Raw genomic sequence first — 21,386 nt, 5'->3', positions numbered from 1 at the left:
TAGAAACATTGTATCAACTGTTGGCTCCAGCCCACATAGTTGTATTTGTGCAGGGGAGAAGTGTTTTGGGTGTATAGTCAACTTTCTGCTGCATTTATCTTCAAATAGATCTGACATAAATGGCATTCAAGTCCACCTAGTAGGACGAGCCAATCTAGATAATGGTTACTTCCCTCATCTGGTTGAGTAGCTTAATTAAAACAGTGCAAATATGTGTCGGCCGTCATTGTTAATGAGAATTTGTTCTTAACTGACTTGCCTAGTTAAAGGTTACATTTAAAAAAAAATACATAATAATAATAATAAAGTGCTAGCTACTGTACAAAAAGCAAGGAGGCACAAGCAAGCAGGAAAATGAGAAGACACTGAAACAGAAGATGTTAACAGGACAAAGGAAGACCTGCATTGTGCAAGGAGCCAGTCTTGACTTGGTAGGACATCCTTGCACATGTATTTGATCATTTTTACATAAAAACGGTTTAAGTTGGTAATTTCGCGATGGCAAAAGCAAACATTTTATGAGAAGTAAGGCACTGTGCAACATTTCCAAGCGGTCAAAACCATTTTGTTTCTGAGAGGATTTCTTGTCACTTCTGCTTGAAAATAAAATAACATAGTAATTTCTCTCTCAGGTTTCTCTTTATGGACTACATGCTAGCCTCTCACCCTGTTCTGCTCTGCAACAACCAGCTGCTGCACTCTGGATTCACAAACTGGAAGATGAAGATTCAAAATGGTTGCTTGTTCTTTACTCCTACTTGTCTGTTGTTGCTTTAACTTGTTTGTCTATGTTTAGTGATTCAATTAGATTCAAAAATAGTCATTCCATTAACAAAAAAAAGAAGTAGAATTTGAATATGCTGAATCGTTTTCTCCGGTGTTCTACTTTGCCAATCAACAAGAGTTGTACTGTATCTAAGCAGGATAGTCAGTATAATGTTAACTATGCTCTGTTGGCTCTAATACTACAGTAGATGACTATGCCAATGATGTGCATTATGACGATGGTGGGCAGTTTGTCATATGCGCATCAATGGTTTTGCATTGTTACCCTCTGGAAACGACAACAACGCTCAATGCCATCTTGTAAAAATAACATGGGTCACTCAGATTTGTAACCTTTTATTTTTTTCTGGCATGTAAAGTACAAATAATTAAACAATTCCATGAAAAAGTCTTCAAGCGTCTTCAGCTGAAATCCCAGTAATAAATATCCTAAACTAAACTGAAAGGTTTATTTTCTTTGTTACATTTTGTCATTGTTCATTTGGTCATGTTTGGAAGTATGAGATTTTGATATCTTCCTACTGACATTGATACATTGATGCCAGTAGATCTGTTTTGATCATTTTCTCCTTTGATTTGTTCTACCATTCCAGGAAAATGTTGTAAGAAGAACGTCACTAAGTTACTCTGTGTCCCCTCTTCTAAATAAATAGACACAAAATACAGTTGGTCGAGAAACAGAAGAACCACTGACCCCTTTCCTATACGAGTAACCCCCAACGATGCTTTCCTCCTGGCTGCTGTTGGAACTACTGTACATAACTCAGCTGTCATGTTGGAGTTCTGTACTATGGTCCCTTCTAATAACTACAGTAGTTCTGTTCATCAGCAGTCGGAGGGAAAGCATGCTGAGTGCACATGGAGCCTCAGGCACTGCCAAAGGTCCAGGCTCCGCCCTGGAGCCTACAATAGGCCACACCCCAGGCCCAGCCCATGTCCTGACTGACACTCCCCAGGGTTCTCAGTGGCTGGAAAAACAAGACTGTGATTAGATTAAATAATCAAAAGGTTTTCATTTAACAAGACAAACAGAACACAGGCAGTAAAGGCATAACATCTAGCACACAGCATGTATGTTTATACACTTCAATTAGTTAAATATAGCAGTGCATTCTTTGACTATGGAGAACATTTCCAAATCGTACTTCTAAAGCTGTTTTTTAATCTATTTGTTCCCTTTTTAAGAAAGAAAATGTAACCACAATTTTGGCAAACTTAAAATCTTTTAAACTTGCAAATATAATGAAATAAACCATAAATATACACAAAACATACTTTATACGAGGCAATAATAATAAATAGTTTTTAAGTTAACAATAAGTTAAAACTACAAGCTTAAAGTCGCCCAAATAATACAAGTTTGTTGGCGCTATCTTGAATTTTTTCTGTTTAAATTATTTATGTTGCAACAAAAGCTACCACAGACTTTTACAAACACAATTGAACACGTTTTGATTGAAATAAAGTTCTAACTAAGTCTAAAATCTGCATACACTAAGAACTGCAACTAATTAAATAATGGAATGAAGAAAGAAAAAATACCCAATCAAAGCAACCAAATAAAATCTTGGACCCATGTGTGTCCTATATGGTAACGTCAACAACACAAATACGCTAAGTTAACATGTGAGTCTTGATATGTAAAAGAAAATCAATAAATTACAGGAAAAATGATATTCTAAAATCGACGTGGGCTAAAACTGATGATATATTAGACAGTATCCCTTTCAAGGTCTTTTCAATTAAATTGCTCTTTTTATTCACCCAATAATAATATGCGGTTAGTTTTAGCTTGCATGTTCAGAGCACTAATCCGGGGCTGGGATTCTGGACATTTTCAGAGCTCTCCATCGGTGCTTGTTTGATTCTCTTTAATGAATCGGTGCATTAACACTTAGATTTCTTTACATTTGATCCTTCCGCCTTTTCCGCAAACCATTTCAGTGTGATGTTTAATTTCTTTTTCTTTTAAAAAATATATATATCTTTTTGTTCTCAGTCAATATAAAAACAAAGCACATTGCACTTACTGTTCCATAGGAAAGTTTTTTTGTCTTTTTAGATGATTATTTATTGTTGCTCAAGCGGTGCAGTACATTTGTCTCCTGCCATTGTCCTTGGCTCTCTACCATACGTAGGTGTGGGAAGAGAAGAGGGTCTCTGTATTGGCTGTGTAAGATGGGACAGTTTGTTGTTGCTCTAGTCTAGGGTGTGGCCTAGGGCCTGTTGTTGGTCTAGGGTGTGGCCTAGGGCCTGTTGTTGGTCTAGGGTGTGGCCTAGGGCCTGTTGTTAGTCTAGGGTGTGGCCTAGGGCCTGTTGTTAGTCTAGGGTGTGGGGGAACTGGGCTGGAACTCTACCCCATATCACCAGTGGGACTACTTCTTCAACTGCAGCTCAACAACGTGGCCTATTTGCTGTTCTGTTCCCAAGATTCACATCTGGTCTCTTAAAGTGATGCTGTATCAGTCCTACTGTGCTACCTTCTCTTGAGTATGGGCACAACTGATTGAATAGGGAAGGGAGGTGTGGAGTTAGATTATGACAGGGTGTTAATGTATGACCTTTCATGTTTGTTTTGGTTGGCACACCACCAATATACTACTGGGGCACAGTAAGAAATGGAATGGTCAGAGTTAGACAGAGGCTGAGGGTTAAACTGAAACAATGCTGTCATACTCTGATGTATTGGATTCCTATTGTGAGTGGATGGTATGAGTATTACAGTATTGAGGTTCAAGAGACACTTGTGTGGAACTGTCGTGGTTTTTGCTGAAAGGTGAATTCTTTGTTTACATTGTTGTAGGTTTGTGGTAAGCACCTGTGCAAATGGGCTAAATTATATCTACTCAACAGATATGTTAACCAAAAGATATTAGTCCGTTCTGATATAATTTGATATGAACAACAGATATTTCTGCAAGCGCTATGGGGATTTAAAATGATAAGGGATCTTCATGCAATAAATGATAATGGTTTATAGAAGAATTATCAGGGGAGCAGTTAGTAATAGTATAGACTGAATTATTTCTTATTGACACTCATATTCCAAATTCTTTGGCTAAATCTTCATTCAAATATACCTAATCATCTTTGCATTGAAAGGAGGCTTTATTGAGAATCTACTTCAAGCCTTTCTGTTTCGAACCAGCCCAAGATGTCTGTGAGGACAAATCATGGGGCCTGACTGACTGTCTTTACTGCAGCCTGATTTAAGTGTCTCCTGTGAAAGCGATAACACTTCACTGTACAATCATTGAAGCAACACGGACTGTATGCAACTTCAGAGAAAGTGATATGTGTTTGTCTAGTTTACACTCAAAGATTGCAGTATTAGTAATGCAGAATTGTCTCTGTAACGTTTGATTCCTAATCATTGAATTGGTTTGTGCTGATGGGTATTTGTTCTATTCCGATGTCTTTGTTTATGTTCTTTTTTTGCTATTTCAATAGTTTGTTTATAGGTTGTGGTTGAAAAAGTAAGGTTGTGTGAGAACTTTTCTTCATCGCCCCCTTCCCTCGACCCCCACCTATACACCGCATGCACGCGCTCCTCCCTCTCTCTCAAAGATCAAAGGGCTTAAAATACAGCCATGCGGTGTCCCAGTTTTTCAGAGTTTTAAGAATCTGTAAAAATTCAGCACAAGGTCTTGTTCATTTGTATGTATAAAAATAGATTTATCTCTAAAGTAATCCTTTCAAAGAGATGGTTGTCCTCTTTGGCTAACACAGCGTTATTTAGAAAAGCAAAAATGTCTTGAACACACTTTACCTTATTTAATCTATTATATGCAGATGTCTTTATATTGTAATCCTATCTCTCCCCATGAAACGTCTTGTCAGATGTTTCTAACAGACAGTCACCAAGACTATTTTGTCGTTATATTTTCATCAAGGGGTGTCATAAATTATTTTCATGGGTTTGTTGATATTTTTTAAATTCCAGCTAGGTGATAGTGCCGATCAGATGTTGCAAATCAACAAAAAAATGTTTTTTGAGTTTCCAATGTGAGATAAACAAACTTGTCACTGTTGGTTTCTGCAGGCTTGGTTTCTTCTATTTTGACAGGGCAGGCAGGGTTATAATGAGAGTGATTAGAAATTTCCACTGAATTGTAAAAACCTTCTCATTCCCTTGGAGGGGTGTTATATCTGGTTGGGTGTTTTGGTAAAGTGGCTCTGTGATTTGGTGAAATGACTGCTCTAAACTCACGGTCCCTAGTCTCTCAGAGAATTGTACATGAACACGGTCTCCATGGGAACACTAGCTGGGACAATGCTCTACGTTGTTCACACAGACAGCTCTGTTTGTGGTGGAATCCATCCATTCTACTCTGAATAGAAGAACCAGAGTAAAAAATACAGGGCGATTCTTAGATGTCAGTGATGTTCAGTATTCTAGTGTTGTTTTCCCCCTAACAGGGCGGATGTGTGACTGTGTTGTGTTGTGTAGTGAGGGTGTAATTATGGTGGCCTTCAGGCTGCTTGTCTTTGTGACCAGTATCTGTTCAGTTTGATAACCTAAATCGTATTGGATCTGTCCTTAATAGGGTAGAGAAACTGCCCCAAAGCTAGTCACAACCTACCTAATGTTGAGCCAGGAAACAGTAGTCAAAGTTTCTAGAAAATGCTTACATACTCGGCTATTATAACCACCTTAAATATTGAATATATAGTTATATTTTAATATACGTATATAAGAGAACACTGTTTTTAATAAATTTTCTTTGATCTAAAAAAAATCACTGATTCAAAATGCCCAAGTGTAAAAAAAAAGTGACTACACTCTCTCCAGCAAGATAATGGGATAGTTCGTGGGGTAAGAGTTTGGGGTTTAAATTGCACATATTTGTAGTTCATTTTAGATTTTTGATAATTTTGTTTCAGCAGTTTTTGTCATTATTTGCCTGAATTCAATCAAAGCACTCAGCGCACATTCTCTGTCACATTCGTTAGACTGTCTCCCTCATCGAAGCCTCTTACCCCCACCCCCAGAGACCAACTACCCAACGCACCTCCACTAATTCAATCCAGGCAAACGTAGGGAAGGACTAGCATGTTGTGTAAAGAGAAAAGAAAAACTCTACTAGTGTATTTGTTTGAAACTCTGACTTTGTGTATGTTGGTATGTGTAAATATGTCTAATAGTGTGTGCATGTCTGATAGTGTGTGTATGTATGTGTATAGGGCTGTGTGTGGGTGAGTGTGCATCAGAGAGAGAGACTCAGTCCAGGCCCATGTAGAGTGATAGTAACAGGGAGCTCAGTGGCGCTTCCTGCTGGCTGAAGGAGCTGGCGTCAGCTAGCAGCTCTCTCTCTCTCAGGCCTTGTGTTGCTTGCTGGTCTTGAAGGAGACCTGCAGCACGCGGTCTCCCAAGCGGTAGCCGTTGAGACTAGCGATGGCCATGGCTGCCTCGTCGTAGTTGGTCATGGTGACGAAGCCGAAGCCCTTACATTTGTTGGTGGTGAAGTCACGGATGACCTTGACGTTTGTGACGGCGCCGAAGGGCCCAAACAGCTGCCACAGGACGCTTTCGTCAGCCTCGGGCGATAGGTTGTAGACGAAGATGCACCAGCCGGCTCCGGTGGGCCCGGTCAGGTTGACTCCCGCCAGGCTGGTCATGCTGTCGATGGTGATGGGGGAGAACCTAGGAAGGAGAGAGGGAGAACTACATTGGGTGTCATTCTGAAGTTCCACACAGCAATCATCTCTCTATATACTGGCCATGATTCTAGCTACGATATGCGCTGAAGGCTTGGAAGTCGGAGGGGCATGGAGTCTGTCTGGTGACCCAATCGATCTCCATCCCCATTTTTTCTGCAGTGAGTAGATAGATAAATATATGTGTGGGCAGGGCACCACAGTGGTTCCAGACTACCTGCTTCCACACAAAACAGCACACTGTGCTTCTATGACACACAAACACCCACACTCTGCATATTTTAGTCATAGTCTCTGCTGACCAAAGCCTCTGCGAAAATTAGACACAGAAATCACAATGTTTAACGGAAATCACAATATTGAACAAAACACAGAAACCTAGAGAGGGATGAAAGCAAATTCCAATCAAATCATAGGAAAATTGGAGCAAACAGAAGAAGACGCAAACGCAATCTGGTATGTCCATGCTGGTGGAATAAAAGGGACATTAAAGTAAAACCAAAACTGATAATGTTAGTTCATAAAGAAATACACACACATCAGTTCCATTACGTAATCAAACCAAAAGAACCAAAGGATTATAAACAAAGCCATGCCAGAATACCCTGCTGTTAGACAACCCCAGACACTGTTTAGCATATTTAGATTTGTTATACTGTCTGGACTGGTTGTTACATAACTTCTCTGTTTAATGGGCAGTGTGAATAGGGAATTAGGGAATATTTGCATAATCTGTCATTTCAAGGTGAAGGCAGCAGGTGGTATTCCAGTCACTTTGTTTGAGGTTTGTTCTTAGGCATGGATGTATTTTTTTTGTATCTTTTTTATTTGACAAAGTACACCTTTGGCATTTACCTCTTGACTCCGTAGCTGGCGTTTAGTAAATTGTCGAGTCTGCAACGCAAGAGGGAGAAATGAAGGGGGTGGAGACGTTAGTGGTGAGGTCTGAGAGGAGGAAGGCCTTTTCACATGCAGCTCCTGCTCCTCTGCCAGCTGGCCTCCAGAGGGCGCCCATCACTGTACTGTAGAGGAGCACTCTGTCTATCCCAACAGCAACCCATCACAGAGCGCACGTCCTAGCCTTGGCGAACCACAACAACGCACTATGCAAATCAGTTTGTTAATGTGCAGATAAGTGTGTGTGTGTGTGTGTTGGAGATCTGCATTGTCTGATTATTTAAATGTAATTTCTTCATCTTGTTTAGTAGATACTATGTTATTTGACTGGTTTGGAGCACTTTGCTTTCTTTTCATTTGATTTGTGCTTTGATACATTGGGGGTCTCTTACATTGGTTTTGTGCTGTTATTTGGATCTGGTCCCTTTCCAAATGGAGGGATGAGGCTGCAGTTTAAAAGAAAGTCAAGAAAAAAGAGGGAGAGAAAGAGAGGAAGATAGGATGAGCGAGCGCCGTAGTGCTCGTTCCAGCAGGGCAGGTGTGTCAGGTCAGATGACAGACAGGTCAGAGCAGGGATTGGGTGGTGGTGGGGGCAGTACCTGAAGCGCTGAGTCTGGTGGTGCAGGGGGCCAGTGTAGCGGCGTGCAGCGGTCTGGTACAGCTGGGTGAGCAGGGCCTGGCCCGTCTTCTGGCTGGGGTTGTTGGCGAACTTCACCGTGATGGGTTCGGCTGCGCCCAGGGGCTTCTGGCCGTTCAGGCCCTTGATGGCCTCTTCCGCCTCGTTCCGCTTGTCAAACCGGATGAAGCCCACTCCTCGCGATATACCTGCTCCGGGGTCAGAAAGCAAGCTAATGTTAGCACCTGAGGGGTGAGTCATGACTCTGACTTGGTCCAACGAGATGGGAAAGGTTAGAGTAGGGTTACAGTTGGTTAGGGGGAGGTAAGTTAGAGTAGGTAAGGATAAGTCCATGGTAGATCAGGGGTACGTTAGAGTAGAGTTAGTGTAGGTCAGGGGTACGTTAGAGTGGAGTTAGGGTAGGTCAGGGGTACGTTAGAGTAGAGTTAGGGTAGGTCAGGGGTACGTTAGAGTGGAGTTAGGGTAGGTCAGGGGTACGTTAGAGTAGAGTTAGGGTAGGTCAGGGGTACGTTAGAGTAGAGTTAGGGTAGGTCAGGGGTACGTTAGAGTAGAGTTAGGGTAGGTCAGGGGGACGTTAGAGTAGAGTTAGGGTAGGTCAGGGGTATGATAGAGTAGGTCATGGGTACGTTAGAGTAGAATTAGGGTAGGTCAGGGGTACGTTAGGGTAGATCAGGGGTATGTTAGAGTAGAGTTAGGGTAGGTCAGGGGTATGATGGAGTAGGTCATGGGTACGTTAGAGTAGAGTTAGGGTAGGTCAGGGGTACGTTAGGGTAGATCAGGGGTATGTTAGAGTAGAGTTAGGGTAGGTCAGGGGTATGTTAGAGTAGGTCATGGGTACGTTAGAGTAGAGTTAGGGTAGGGTAGGTCAGGGGTACGTTAGGGTAGATCAGGGGTATGTTAGGGTAGGTCAGGGGTATGTTAGAGTAGAGTTAGGGTAGGTCAGGGGTATGTTAGAGTAGGTCATGGGTACGTTAGAGTAGAGTTAGGGTAGGGTAGGTCAGGGGTACGTTAGGGTAGATCAGGGGTATGTTAGGGTAGGTCAGGGGTATGTTAGAGTAGAGTTAGGGTAGGTCAGGGGTACGTTAGAGTAGAGTTAGGGTAGGTCAGGGGTACGTTAGTGTAGAGTTAGGGTAGGTCAGGGGTACGTTAGAGTAGAGTTAGGGTAGATCAGGGGTACATTAGAGTAGAGTTAGGGTAGGTCAGGGGTACGTTAGAGTAGAGTTAGGGTAGGTCAGGGGTACGTTAGAGTAGAGTTAGGGTAGGTTAGAGTTAGAGTTAGGGTAGGTCAGGGGTACGTTAGAGTAGGTCATGGGTACGTTAGAGTAGAGTTAGGGTAGGTCAGGGGTACGTTAGGGTAGATCAGGGGTATGTTAGAGTAGAGTTAGGGTAGGTCAGGGGTATGTTAGGGTAGATCAGGGGTATGTTAGGGTAGGTCAGGGGTACGTTAGAGTAGAGTTAGGGTAGATCAGGGGTACATTAGAGTAGAGTTAGGGTAGGTCAGGAGTATGTTAGAGTAGAGTTAGGGTAGGTCAGGGGTACATTAGAGTAGAGTTAGGGTAGATCAGGGGTACATTAGAGTAGAGTTAGGGTAGGTCAGGGGTACATTAGAGTAGAGTTAGGGTAGGTCAGGGGTACGTTAGAGTAGAGTGAGGGTAGGTTAGAGTAGAGTTAGGGTAGGTCAGGGGTACGTTAGGGTAGATCAGGGGTATGTTAGAGTAGAGTTAGGGTAGGTCAGGGGTACGTTAGGGTAGATCAGGGGTATGTTAGAGTAGAGTTAGGGTAGGTCTGGAGTACGTTAGGGTAGATCAGGGGTATGTTAGAGTAGAGTTAGGGTAGGTCAGGGGTATGTTAGAGTAGAGTTAGGGTAGGTCAGGGGTATGTTAGAGTAGGTCATGGGTACGTTAGAGTAGAGTTAGGGTAGGTCAGGGGTATGTTAGGGTAGATCAGGGGTCTGTTAGGGTAGGTCAGGGGTATGTTAGAGTAGAGTTATGGTAGGTCAGGGGTATGTTAGAGTAGAGTTAGGATAGGTCAGTGGTACGTTAGAGTAGAGTTATGGTAGGTTAGAGTTAGGGTAGGTCAGGGGTATGATAGAGTAGGTCATGGGTACGTTAGAGTAGAGTTAGGGTAGGTCAGAGTTAGGGTAGGTCTGGGGTACGTTAGGGTAGGTCAGGGGTACGTTAGAGTAGAGTTAGGGTAGGTTAGAGTAGAGTTAGGGTAGGTCAGGGGTACGTTAGGGTAGATCAGGGGTATGTTAGAGTAGAGTTAGGGTAGGTCAGGGGTACGTTAGGGTAGATCAGGGGTATGTTAGAGTAGAGTTAGGGTAGGTCTGGAGTACGTTAGGGTAGATCAGGGGTATGTTAGAGTAGAGTTAGGGTAGGTCAGGGGTATGTTATAGTAGAGTTAGGGTAGGTCAGGGGTATGTTAGAGTAGGTCATGGGTACGTTAGAGTAGAGTTAGGGTAGGTCAGGGGTATGTTAGGGTAGATCAGGGGTCTGTTAGGGTAGGTCAGGGGTATGTTAGAGTAGAGTTATGGTAGGTCAGGGGTATGTTAGAGTAGAGTTAGGGTAGGTCAGGGGTATGTTAGAGTAGGTCAGGGGTACGTTAGAATAGGCTAATGGTAGGTTGGAGTAGGGGTCAGTTTTTGCCAGAAGTGAGTTAAGGCTGTACCTGTAACCTGGTCCACCAGGATGCGGGAGGTGATGATGCGTCCATACTGGGAGAACAGCTGCTCCATGTCCTTCTGGGTCATGGTCTTAGGCAGACCGCTCACATACAGGTTGGCATCACGGATAGAAGCTGAACTGGGGCGGGCGTACGATACCTACAACACATCAAAGAAACACACATTTTAACACTGATATCAAATCAAAGGTTTCCCATATCTTTACATAAAACCATATAGTCATTTGTTTACCCAGGTAAGTTGACTGAGAACACATTCTCATTTACAGCAACAACCTAGGAGAATAGATGAATGATCCAATTTTAAACAGGGGATGATTAGGTGACATTATGAGGTCCAGATTGTGATTTTAGCCAGGATACCAGGGTTAAGACCCCTACAATAAGTGCCATGGGATCTTTTAGTGACTACAGAGAGTCAGGACACCTGTTTAACATCCCACCCGAAAGACAGCACTTTACACAGTGCAATGTCCCTAATCACTGCCCTGGGGCATTGGGATATTTTTTTTAGACCAGAGGAAAGAGTGCCTCCTACTGGCCCTCCAACACCACTTCCAGCAGCATCTGGTGTCCCATCCAGGGAATGACCAACACCAACCCTGCATAGCTTCAGCAACAAGCCAGCAGTGGGATGCAGGGTGGTATGCTGCTGGCCCTGTAGCAATGCATGAATATTCATTTTACTCGTCTTTTTTTGTCTGTGTGTGACTGTTTTTTGGAACGCTTTGTGACTGATTGTGTCCACCGTTGTGCAAAGTTAACATTAGTATTCTATGGTGAGACTATAGTGTGACTTAGATTGATTATGAAAACGTCTACATATTCATGTGTTGGCGTGTATGAAAGCCAGTGAGAGAGTATGATAGATAGTGAGAGTCAGTGCATTGTTGTGAGTGGTCTGTCTGTTTGTTTCGGATGGAGGGAGAAGGAGCGAGTGTTGCCAGAGATAGGCTGATCTCCCCTCCCTGTCTTGCCTCTTTCCTTTGTTTCCAGCCTCGAGGGAGAACAGCTCCACTGGCAACCAGCAAACAATATAAATAGATCACAAGACAGCATCCCCGACTGTCAACTCACTAAAACATTCACTCCTTATTATATAAACTCATACTCACATATACAAGTACAGTATAACTTGAATGAATGTGTTTTAGATATAAATATGGGACATTTCTAGTGACAGTGAACATTTAGATTGACATGTCCAGACAATATTGAGTATTATCATGCCTCGCACAACACATAGCCGATGGATGTATTTGACCCATTGAGTGTAGAGAATAAAGTTCTACTCATTCTAAATGGTGCAGTGAGTGTGCAGGACTCCAGTATTGTGTAGAGTGCGCGTGGACAGGGTGTGTGATGCAGTGATTGGGGGTGCTAGAGAATGGGAGAGGGGTAGCGGAGGCTACCCTATAATTAACCCTCTCCCTGTCTCTCCCACAGTACAGATGGTGCCTGCAGCCCATATGGCCCCTAATCCTGCCATTGGCATTCTGTTCCCCAAGCTACCCCCTACCATTTACTCCTCCTGCCCCCTCCCTCCATCTTACAATGCTTTGGTGGAAATATGACATTTGCTTGGTCATTGTTTTATGGCTGTATAATAATCATTGATTTTCAAAATAGCCCTCCTGATAATATAAAAACATACATATTTTAACAATTGTAATAACAACATTAACAACAATATTAATAACAACCATAAAATGTATACATTTTCTGTAATTTATATCGGCCCAATTATTTTGATATTATATTACTAACAGTAGTAATAATGATATTATTGCCCCCTAAATACAATATATGTGTATTTGTACAGTAATGTAACTAAAACATATTGTACAAATAATGATTAACAATATGATTTGTCACCTGTCTGTATAACTCCAACAGCCCAACCCAGCTCCTGATGCTGTTGACTCTCTCTGCCCCAGTCTTTCAGAAGTCTGATTTGAACTAAGCCTGCACTTTATCCCAATCTATGATTTACTTTGATCAGGTGGGAGGAGGGGGCCGGAGGGACGGATGGAGTAGTGTTTAATCTGCCCCCTCACCTCCTCCCCCTCCCGCTCCTCCCCCCCATCCATATTGGGGACAAAGAAGCCCCCTAATTAGGCCAGATTGGAGGCAGATGGGGGAGCCTGAACTGACCCCCGTGCCCCACAGTGAGACTCCCTGATTACATTTCCATCACAATCACCTCTGCATGCTGCTAGCCCCTTGCTTTCTGACCTCCACTCTCCCTCTCTCCACTCTCCCTCTCTCATTTCTTGTTCTGCTCACTTCCTTTGTTCCTGCGACCCCCTCCTGTTTTTTCCTCCTTCCCCTCTTGTCACATCTGCCTCTCTCGCCACCTCCCTTTCTTTGAGTTGCTCCCTGCCTTTCCTGGTCTTCCACAGCGCATTGAAGCAGAGAAGATGGAGAGTGGCGCAGGTTGAAAAGCAGGAAGGAGAGGTGCTCTTACCTTAATTGTTTTGGTCTGCAGTTTGAGACCGTTGAGTGTGTTGATGGCCTTGTCTGCGTCATTGGGATCCACATAGTTTACGAACCCATAGCCCAAACTCTGGCCTAAATCGTTGAAAACAGATATCGATAATGGTCCTTTAGAAACTGTTTTTGCACCAAAATAACTGTACCTACAGGTACATATGCTGAATGTGATTATTTGTTATCCTCCAACTAGAATATTATTTTGTTTGTCTGTCTATTCATCAACTGTACCTGCTGAAGCATCATGAATACCTGTAATCTTGTCTCGGACCAGTTTGCAGGATTCAATCTCTCCGATGCTACCGAATAGGCTCTTGAATTCCTCCTGGGTCATGTTCTGAGGCAGGTAGTTGACGATTAGGTTGGTCTTGCTGTCGTCTGTGGCACCGTTGGTGCTGATGACTGGCCCATTAGGCAGGCTGGTTCCGCTCGGACCGTTGGACACCTGGGTTTCCATGGTGCTGATTATCTGCTGAGGAAAAGGAAGAATATAGAACCCTGTGTACAAATAATATACATCCGCAGTAATAACACACAGTAGAGTAATGGTGGGGTGTTGTTAGAAGGCCTTTAATATAGACTCATTGAATGAATGTCCGCTCTGTCATTGTCAGCTAGGGAAGAGGTCAGACATCAGCTGAGGGGGTGGAAGGATGCGAGGCAGGGATAGCAGTAGGCTACACACAGACCCCTCTCTACCCCCTCCCTGCCCCCCCCCCCTCTCCTCCCCCGCTCTTTCTCTCTTTCGCTGCCTCTGGCCCTGCAGATGTCACAGTCCTTTTTCCTCTGTTTCCTCCTCCCATCCACCAGCCTCCATCCATCCATCCATCCAGCCACAGGGTCAAACAGCATTACATCATTACAGGGTCCTAAGTATTGGTGGTGGTGGGGCAGGTGGGGCAGTGGGCTTTGGGATGGGGAGGTTGACATGGCAGACAAAAGAGAAAGTGACATTGTCTAATCTGCTCAGGCCTAACGTCTCTGAAGGCTGTCATGTAGCGACATGGAACGTTTCAACCGGAAAAATACATTCTGGGTTTTAGTGTGCTCACTTTCTTTTGGAAGTGCGTGTTTGTGACTCCGACTCAAACTTGTTTGTGCGAGTGGATGGAATGAGTGAGTGTGTATTTGTGCCCACTAGAGGTGTGTTGGTGTCATTGTGTGTTGCTCTGGAGTACACCATGTTGCTTAATTTGACCCACAGGGGATTGTCTTCATGGAACAGCTGTGTGTGCAGGTCAGAAACTAAACTTCCCGCTATCTCTCCTTTTCTTTTCTCTCCCTCTCTCCCTGCTCCATCTATTCCATTCATCCGCTCCTCCTTTTCACCATTCTGTCTAGAATATAACTATCTTTTGACAGACTGTGTAAACAAGCTAGTACAAAGATGTCCTCCCTGTACTACTGGCCTCCTGGGCTCCACCCAAACTGATACAAATATTCATTTTGTCTCCCTGTTCCATTTCCTGGTATAGTGTACCTGGAAAGTGTGGTTTAAATAAGTACCATTATTCAAGCTGGTATCTGTGAGCCTGGCTGGCATGGTGACTGCAGGTCTCAGACTGGTGGGTGTTATAAGGCGTCTACCGCCAAAGCTCCAGAGGTCTCACAGCGTGGCCTAAGCTTCTAGAATGATTTGAGTAAGATACAATATTACCAGCAGCTTTACTACTGTTTGTCTGTTGTTTTGGTTATAGCCTATGTTCGTCATTTTCCCTTTTGCGTGGCAGGGTTTTCTTTTGATGTTTATCCATTCAACTTAATGGAGGAGACTGAGTAGTGTTCCTTTCCCCTGCTATGGACATATTACTCTAAAAGCATTCATTGCTTTGATGATATTCCCCAAGCCCTGTTGTAGCTCTTAGTGTCCCCCATCTTGTTTCCCCCCTCCGTGCTCATGCCCCTCTCTGTCTCTCTCTCTCTGTCTCTCTCTCTCTCTCTCTGTCTCTCTCTCTCCTCTGTCTAACCTGATTTCTGCCTTGAGCTGTACCTTTAACCATGTTGCCCAGGTAACAGCGGCTTCAAGACTGTTGCTAATGGCTGACTGACTTCTGGTTGTGTGTGTGTGTGTGCGTGCGTGTGCGTGCGCGTGGGTGCATGCGTGCGTGCGCGGACAGAAAGATAGAGGCAGAGAGAACGAAATAATCCATCTCTGTTGGGCAGATATTGTTTTTCTCCATGTATTAATATTCGATGGCTTTGCGGAAGCAGAGAATATATTTAAGTCAAATTGACATTGACAGGGAGAGAACATCAGAGGGAGAGGAAGAGGGAGAGGGAAAGGGAGTGAATTATGACAGCCTAAAAATAAAACACTGCAAACACACATATCTAAGCAGCACATGAGAGCTGCTGCAAAGTAGTCTAGCCATCCATCATACAGTACACATGTTATGGGCTTCTTTGGTCTCGACTAGAGCAGTATGATCTGCTGATCTATGTACTGCACTGGAACAGAACATGGACAGAAGGCTCTACAATACCCAGTTAAAAGATCATCCTTCATGCATAATGGGAAAGAACAAATAGTCCACATGGGTATGATAAATAGATTCATAAAATGTATCTATCTAATATGTGTCACCATGTAACACACAAACGTCCGAAACTAAAAGAAATATGAATATTTTCTGAATTTGCCACAGAACTGACCAAATATTACAGCCCTTTGCAGAAAGACACCGAATCCCAACAAATTTGATTTGTCAACTGAAATAGCAGTCCAGGCATCCACAGTGACAAGTTCTAAAGTTATATAATTCCCAGGCTCAGACTGGCCACAGAGACACAGAGGGAGAGACTGGCTGACACAAGCAACATCTAACATCACCCTGAGATCTCCATGCCAACAAGCAGGAGGATGAGAAAAACAGAATAGAGTGCTTTTAGGATGCTACAAATAGAACAAGTCGTAATTTTCATCAGAACATGTTAGCCTTTACAAAGAAATTAGGAGAAAATATCAACTACACCCATAACAATATCCAAGTACTGATATGGCAAGGATGTAGGCAATAACCCATCAGGTCATAGATAAATGCCCAACCAGCCCCCCTCTGATAGGCTAATTCTGTCCATTAATTCTGTTGCTAATCATGATGAATGACAACAAAGAGAGTAACCACACACAAACGCATTAAACACACAACCCCCAACACTTTCAGATTTCTGCTGTTGATTGGGTCAGCTCTTCTTCTCCTTGTCCCGGCACTAGATGTGCCTTTCTTTTTCTATTTCTAGGACCTGAGAGATCTCCCTTAATATTTAATGGACTGCATCATCAGCATCGCCTACACATGGACCCAGACTCGCACGCAAACAAGAGCCCAGAGCCCTACCTCCTCTCCTCTCTCTGCCTTCCGAGTGGAGCGAGCACAGCACACAGACCACCTACACTTGACAATGCTCAATTACAATACACAGCAACATTACATGACCCAAATGTAAATACAGATACTGGCAGCGTCGTCTTCTTCAAATTGGCTTTCTCCTTGTCTATATACATGACTGCTGTTGCTTTCCTACAAATGGAAGGTGAAGACTTGTCCTAAGAGGAAAAGCAGCAGTCTGCCACATACAGTATTCAGGACAGATTTTGTCATGTCCCGATAAAGGTCAAAGCATGTGATGTGATTACCCTTTACGGAAATCACTGTAATTGTATCAGCCAGAAGACTGGGCTCAGATAGAACTGAGATTCTCATGCTAGGCCTCATTGTTCCTAAGTGTACTAATGGAATCAAACACAGGTCCATACATTGGAGTCCAAACATTGGAGTCAAGACTGCTCTCTATATTCTAAAAAGGGACTTGTCATTAGATTCTTCTGATAATGTCAAATGTGCTTGGCATCGACTCTTTTCATGTTCAGGAACATTCCTAGCATTAAAAAAACATTGCTCGGAAGATTGTTATCCGTAAATCAACCCAAGAGAAAATAAATCAGGTTGTGGCAGTAACAAATAAATACAACAAATTCTCTCTTAGCAAAGAATGGGAGGTCAGGAGGCCTCTGTTGATCTACCCACTGATATGGGGAACTATATTACTGCTACACACACTTCCTGTTAGTCCTACCACTGGTGACAACACAGTCATTCATGGGTGATGCAGTCGCACTGTACTGGGCGAGTCGTGGAAAATAACCTCTATCTCTGAGTGAGATAATGTAAGAGAGAGAATTAAAAAAGGTTCTTTCCTGTTGGCAACAACACCATCAGAAAATACTAGGTTCTGAATATTTCATGTTATTTAGGAGTTGTTGGGTTCTCTTTTTCATCAGTAAAACACTATTGCAGACACTGTTGTACCACAATACAACCCGCCTAAAATGGTAGTGCATTAGTCTCATTTGAGTAACTTGAAAACGAGGAAATACATTTGAAAATCTAATTTCATGGAACCACCAAAGACAGGCAATTCACTAAACTAAGGTTTAGCTCAAGAGAAAGGCCTTTTTTCTCTTTCTCACCCTTGTTTTTAAAATATACATCAATCATTATTTTGGAAGGCCTGAATCGCAAGTGGATTCTAGGCTGGGGTTGTAAATGGGCCTTCTAAATAACACAGATTACAGGATTATCCTAAACAAAAGGCATTAGCCACACTCTCTCCAGCTTAAAGGGATCATGGTGGCAGCTGTAAAACAACAGGACAACATAAGTCACAGCCCAACACTCACAACCTTAGCCTACATACAGTCAGTAACTAACGCTCTGCACTAACACTCATTTTTAATAGGCCTATATATATATATATATCAATCATTTTCTTTCAGTGTATTATTAGACAAATTTGATATTTTAAAATAATTTCCCCGTTTGTCAATGCATTTTATGACACAGACGTAAGACATGTTGCAAATTCCCTGTGAGTGTGTTTGTGTGTGTAGCTTTCGTTGAAACCAGGGGCGCTATCCAGAGTGCTGAAGTAGGGAGTGGCTTTCAGGCGATTCCGTTTGAGGCCAGAATGCATTGTCCAAACCATCAAGCCTTTTCTGTAACATTTCAAAATGCTTCATTCGCTTCTTTTCACGCATTTAAAAATGTTCGCATTTATATTACGCAACATCTTCTACCCCTTCCCCTTATTTTGTGAAAACAAGACATGTGCGCTCTGTAGGAATTCACAAACCCGAGCGCCTTTTTGCTGAATAAAGGTATTGAAACAACCAAACAAAAGAGCCACCCGTTCCTCCTCTTCTCTTCGCGCAGAGACTATGGCAGCTCTATGAATATTAATGTAAACAGTAGCGCTTTGTGTCATGGCCAGGGGCTGCAGGACGCTCCCGGAACAATGAACGCCACAATTGCCAACATAATTTCGCTCCAGTAAGTCAATCATACGCCTAATAATAATAATAATAACAATAATAATGTACAACATATATTCTTAGGACATATTAGAGGGAAAAAATCAAATGAGGCCTATAAAATTATCTTCGCTCAGTTTAGTAGATATTTTCCTTGTGCTGTATTATTTCCACGACCATGGCTACTCAATTTACGAGGACAGTAGTAGGCTAGGCTATACCATGCATGGTTTGCGTGACAACATAGCAATTGAGGTCTCTTATTCTTATGTAGGCCTACGAGTCTATATCAGTTCCCTATGGGCCATCTTGAAGAAGTAAATATAGAGTATTTCAAAATAAATCCAAATCTATTTAGGCTAAACCTGATTTTGCCCTCCAGTCATACTCCATGGTGGATTGATTTTCTAGACGAAATAATTTGACAATACATGTAAATACAGGATACATCTTATATTATAAACTCATAGCGTCAGTTCTATTTAGGCTCGTTTACACTTGGTGGCCTCTGCTGTCCTTGTCCTTGAATCGCGGAAGTGCCCCGGGAAGGTTATCTGACTCAACTGTTTTATTTGCTTGGCACTGCAGTACAGGCAATGCTCACGGAGGACTGCGGAACATGTGGACAGGAGCTATAGGCCTACGTGCATGACGCTGACTGGGCTCTGGGCCTGCCTGTTAGCCCAGCTCCACGGGCAAACACTGATGAAATAGAAATAGGCTACTATTCAATAAGGACAGCTGAAACATATTGAGGCTATATGGCTAAGTAATTATCAAGTGGACTATTGATTGAAATAATTGCATTACTATGATCTCAAAGATTAAGGACTTGCAAAATAAGTCTGCTCTTCAGTTTATAAACATGGTCGTGCTCGTGCTATATTATGTGGGCTACTAGATTTTATTTTGGGCCTACACGAGCATTGCAGTAGGCTACCAAGTCCCATGGAATGGTCATTCGATCATTTATGTTGGCCTATATTGCGTATCATTTCTAAATGGCCGTATTTGGGTTTTTGGTTGCAACAAATTATTATATCCCTTTGGATATTGTAGCAGCCTATTATTTAAAATAGAAAATGGGGTTCTACCTGCACCTGTCATTAAAATCTGTAAATTAAGTCGATAGAATATAGACATAAAGCCTACCTGATAAATATATAGCCTTTTATATAAAGCATAAATATAGAGCATAAAAAGTAGTTAATTAATCACATTTGATATATTTAGCTTGCTCCTTGCACGCCAGTTTTAATAAACCATGAGAACAATACAACGGTAAATCATTCCACCTGCTGACAGGAATAAATTGGAGGCAGCGCCATTAAGTCAAGAGGATGTTTGGAGATGAAAGCTTTGAGACCAATAGCCAGCGCGTGCCATTATTATGCGCTCGAGTCCAGCAGAGGCACGCCCAATTCGGCCGTCGGCTATGAGCTAGGCTAATTTAACTATGCTAAGGCTACATAAACCCTTTAACAGGCGTGATTCAAATAGGCGCTAGCTTTTTAAAAGAACTGTTATGACGGATGGGTAAAAATGGGCTTGTAAAAAAAGAAAACGCTAGTCGCCATCCCTCGTTTCGCGGCCTCTGAAATGTCCATCCCATTTTCTCAGTTGCATCGCAACAAGAACCCTTAGGAATTTTGACTTGCCTGATTCAATCCAAACCAATGTATCCGTAATCCCCCCTCCCCCTCACTGAGTGACTCGACCCTTTTTCTTTGCCTTGCTCTCGATGGGCCCTCAGCCTCCGAGGCATCATGTTTTGTCTCAGAAATCCGTCTCGAGCATCCTTGTGCTGTGCCAGGCAGGGCAGGCAGAGAAAGACATTCCTCCCCCACCACTCTCTACGCCGCTCAGCAGCAGCAGCCGCACGCGGCCTCAGCACCCTCTGCCCCCTACGCCCTTATCGAAAAATGTGTATACAAATAATGCAGCCATGGATTTTGATATAGCCTAGTGGGCCTATGATAAGCAAATATATCGTCCTCTATAAAATGGCAGAATAAAGCATTTTGCTCTCCAGTGTCGAAGATGCAGGCAGGGATGGAGCCTCGCGCAGGCAGCCGTGGCGCATCGCTCAGCATGACATTACTAATTGCCAGCATCGATCGTTAATCTTGTCAAGACAATATCCCATAACCGAGAGAGCAGTAGTATAAGCCTATTTAGGCCACTATAGCTTATGAATATTGTGTGTAATACATGTGTGTTTGTTTATACCAGTATTATAGCTAGCTAGCCTATCATAGATACCATATTGTATCATATTCAATATGTGTATTAACACATAGGGCTATATGCATGCATGTATATATGTTTGTGTACAATACAATCAAGTGGAAAACAAAGGGTCTGCGCTCCAGAATGTAGCCTATGCCATGCATGCTGCTGCTACAACATCCACAATCCTTGCAAATAGAAGAGAAAAATGGGGCATACGTACAGTAACCATTCTTGACATACAATGAGAGTGATCTAGGTCCTTCTTCGTTTCGCAGGTCTTCAAGCCGTAGGTTGAGTCAATGCTATGATCTGTGGTCTTTATATTAGCTGGCCTGTGTATTTACTGTGGAGAGGCGGTGTCCAAATCCAAAAGAAAAAAAAGAAAAAAGGAAAAAAGACAATGTTCACCAGGGGAATCTCAGCCCTTGGAGATTGGTAGGTGTCCTCTGTAGGGTGAAAATGAGGAGAAAGGGGTTTTCTTCAGGATGATGATGAGGGAGAGCTTTCTCTCCGAGTGGCGTGGGCGACGGTTCAGAAAAAAGAGAAGCAGTGATCCCCAGCAGGGTGTGTCCAGGGGAGGGTGTTATGGTTCGGCTGTGTTCTGTGTGTAATATTCCCAGCTCCTCTTGCAGTCTCCTTCTGTGCCTCTGCTGCAATGTTCTTCTTTTATGCGTCCTTCTGGCTGGCAGA

The 21,386-nt window shown here is 43.0% G+C and overlaps 2 protein-coding genes across 16 annotated transcripts in view; one reads left to right on the top strand and one right to left on the bottom strand.

Annotated features, from left to right (window-relative positions):
* Nucleotides 1-1,225, top strand: part of LOC139564907 (glucosidase 2 subunit beta-like) — a 10,031-nt gene extending 8,806 nt beyond the window's left edge. The window contains exon 18 of the mRNA XM_071384793.1: nt 633-1,225. The gene's annotated coding sequence lies outside the window, so the exon portion shown is untranslated. The remainder of the gene's footprint in view (nt 1-632) is intronic.
* LOC139564908 (ELAV-like protein 3) lies at nt 1,107-21,386 on the bottom strand. Of its 15 annotated transcripts, none has more exons than XM_071384808.1 (8): nt 20,917-21,383; nt 13,406-13,625; nt 13,128-13,231; nt 10,646-10,799; nt 7,941-8,166; nt 7,734-7,787; nt 7,300-7,338; nt 1,107-6,430 (listed from the first exon to the last, which is right to left on the bottom strand). In XM_071384808.1, the coding sequence occupies exons 1-8, from the start codon at nt 20,932-20,934 to the stop codon at nt 6,103-6,105; spliced, it is 1,143 nt and encodes a 380-aa protein (XP_071240909.1). In that variant the 5' UTR covers nt 20,935-21,383; the 3' UTR covers nt 1,107-6,102. The 15 variants fall into 15 exon arrangements, with proteins under 15 accessions (XP_071240909.1, XP_071240897.1, XP_071240901.1 ...); XM_071384796.1 differs by having other exon boundaries at nt 1,107-6,451; nt 13,385-13,625; nt 20,917-21,380; XM_071384800.1 differs by having other exon boundaries at nt 1,107-6,451; nt 20,917-21,379.

This window comes from Salvelinus alpinus, chromosome 36 (genome assembly GCF_045679555.1).
Source record: "Salvelinus alpinus chromosome 36, SLU_Salpinus.1, whole genome shotgun sequence".
Lineage (NCBI taxonomy): Eukaryota > Metazoa > Chordata > Actinopteri > Salmoniformes > Salmonidae > Salvelinus > Salvelinus alpinus.
Note: the sequence above shows the minus strand (reverse complement) of the source record. Positions and strands in the feature narration are given on the sequence as shown.

What these genes read in the sequence shown, in the direction of transcription:
- LOC139564908 (XM_071384794.1), bottom strand. An exon ending in TGCAGACCAAAACAATTAAG is followed by an intron (nt 10,800 to 13,127) that starts GTAAGAGCACCT and finishes GATGTGTTGTAG; the next exon opens with GTATCGTACGCCCGCCCCAG. An exon ending in CACCAGACTCAGCGCTTCAG is followed by an intron (nt 7,788 to 7,940) that starts GTACTGCCCCCA and finishes TTTAAACTGCAG; the next exon opens with CCTCATCCCTCCATTTGGAA.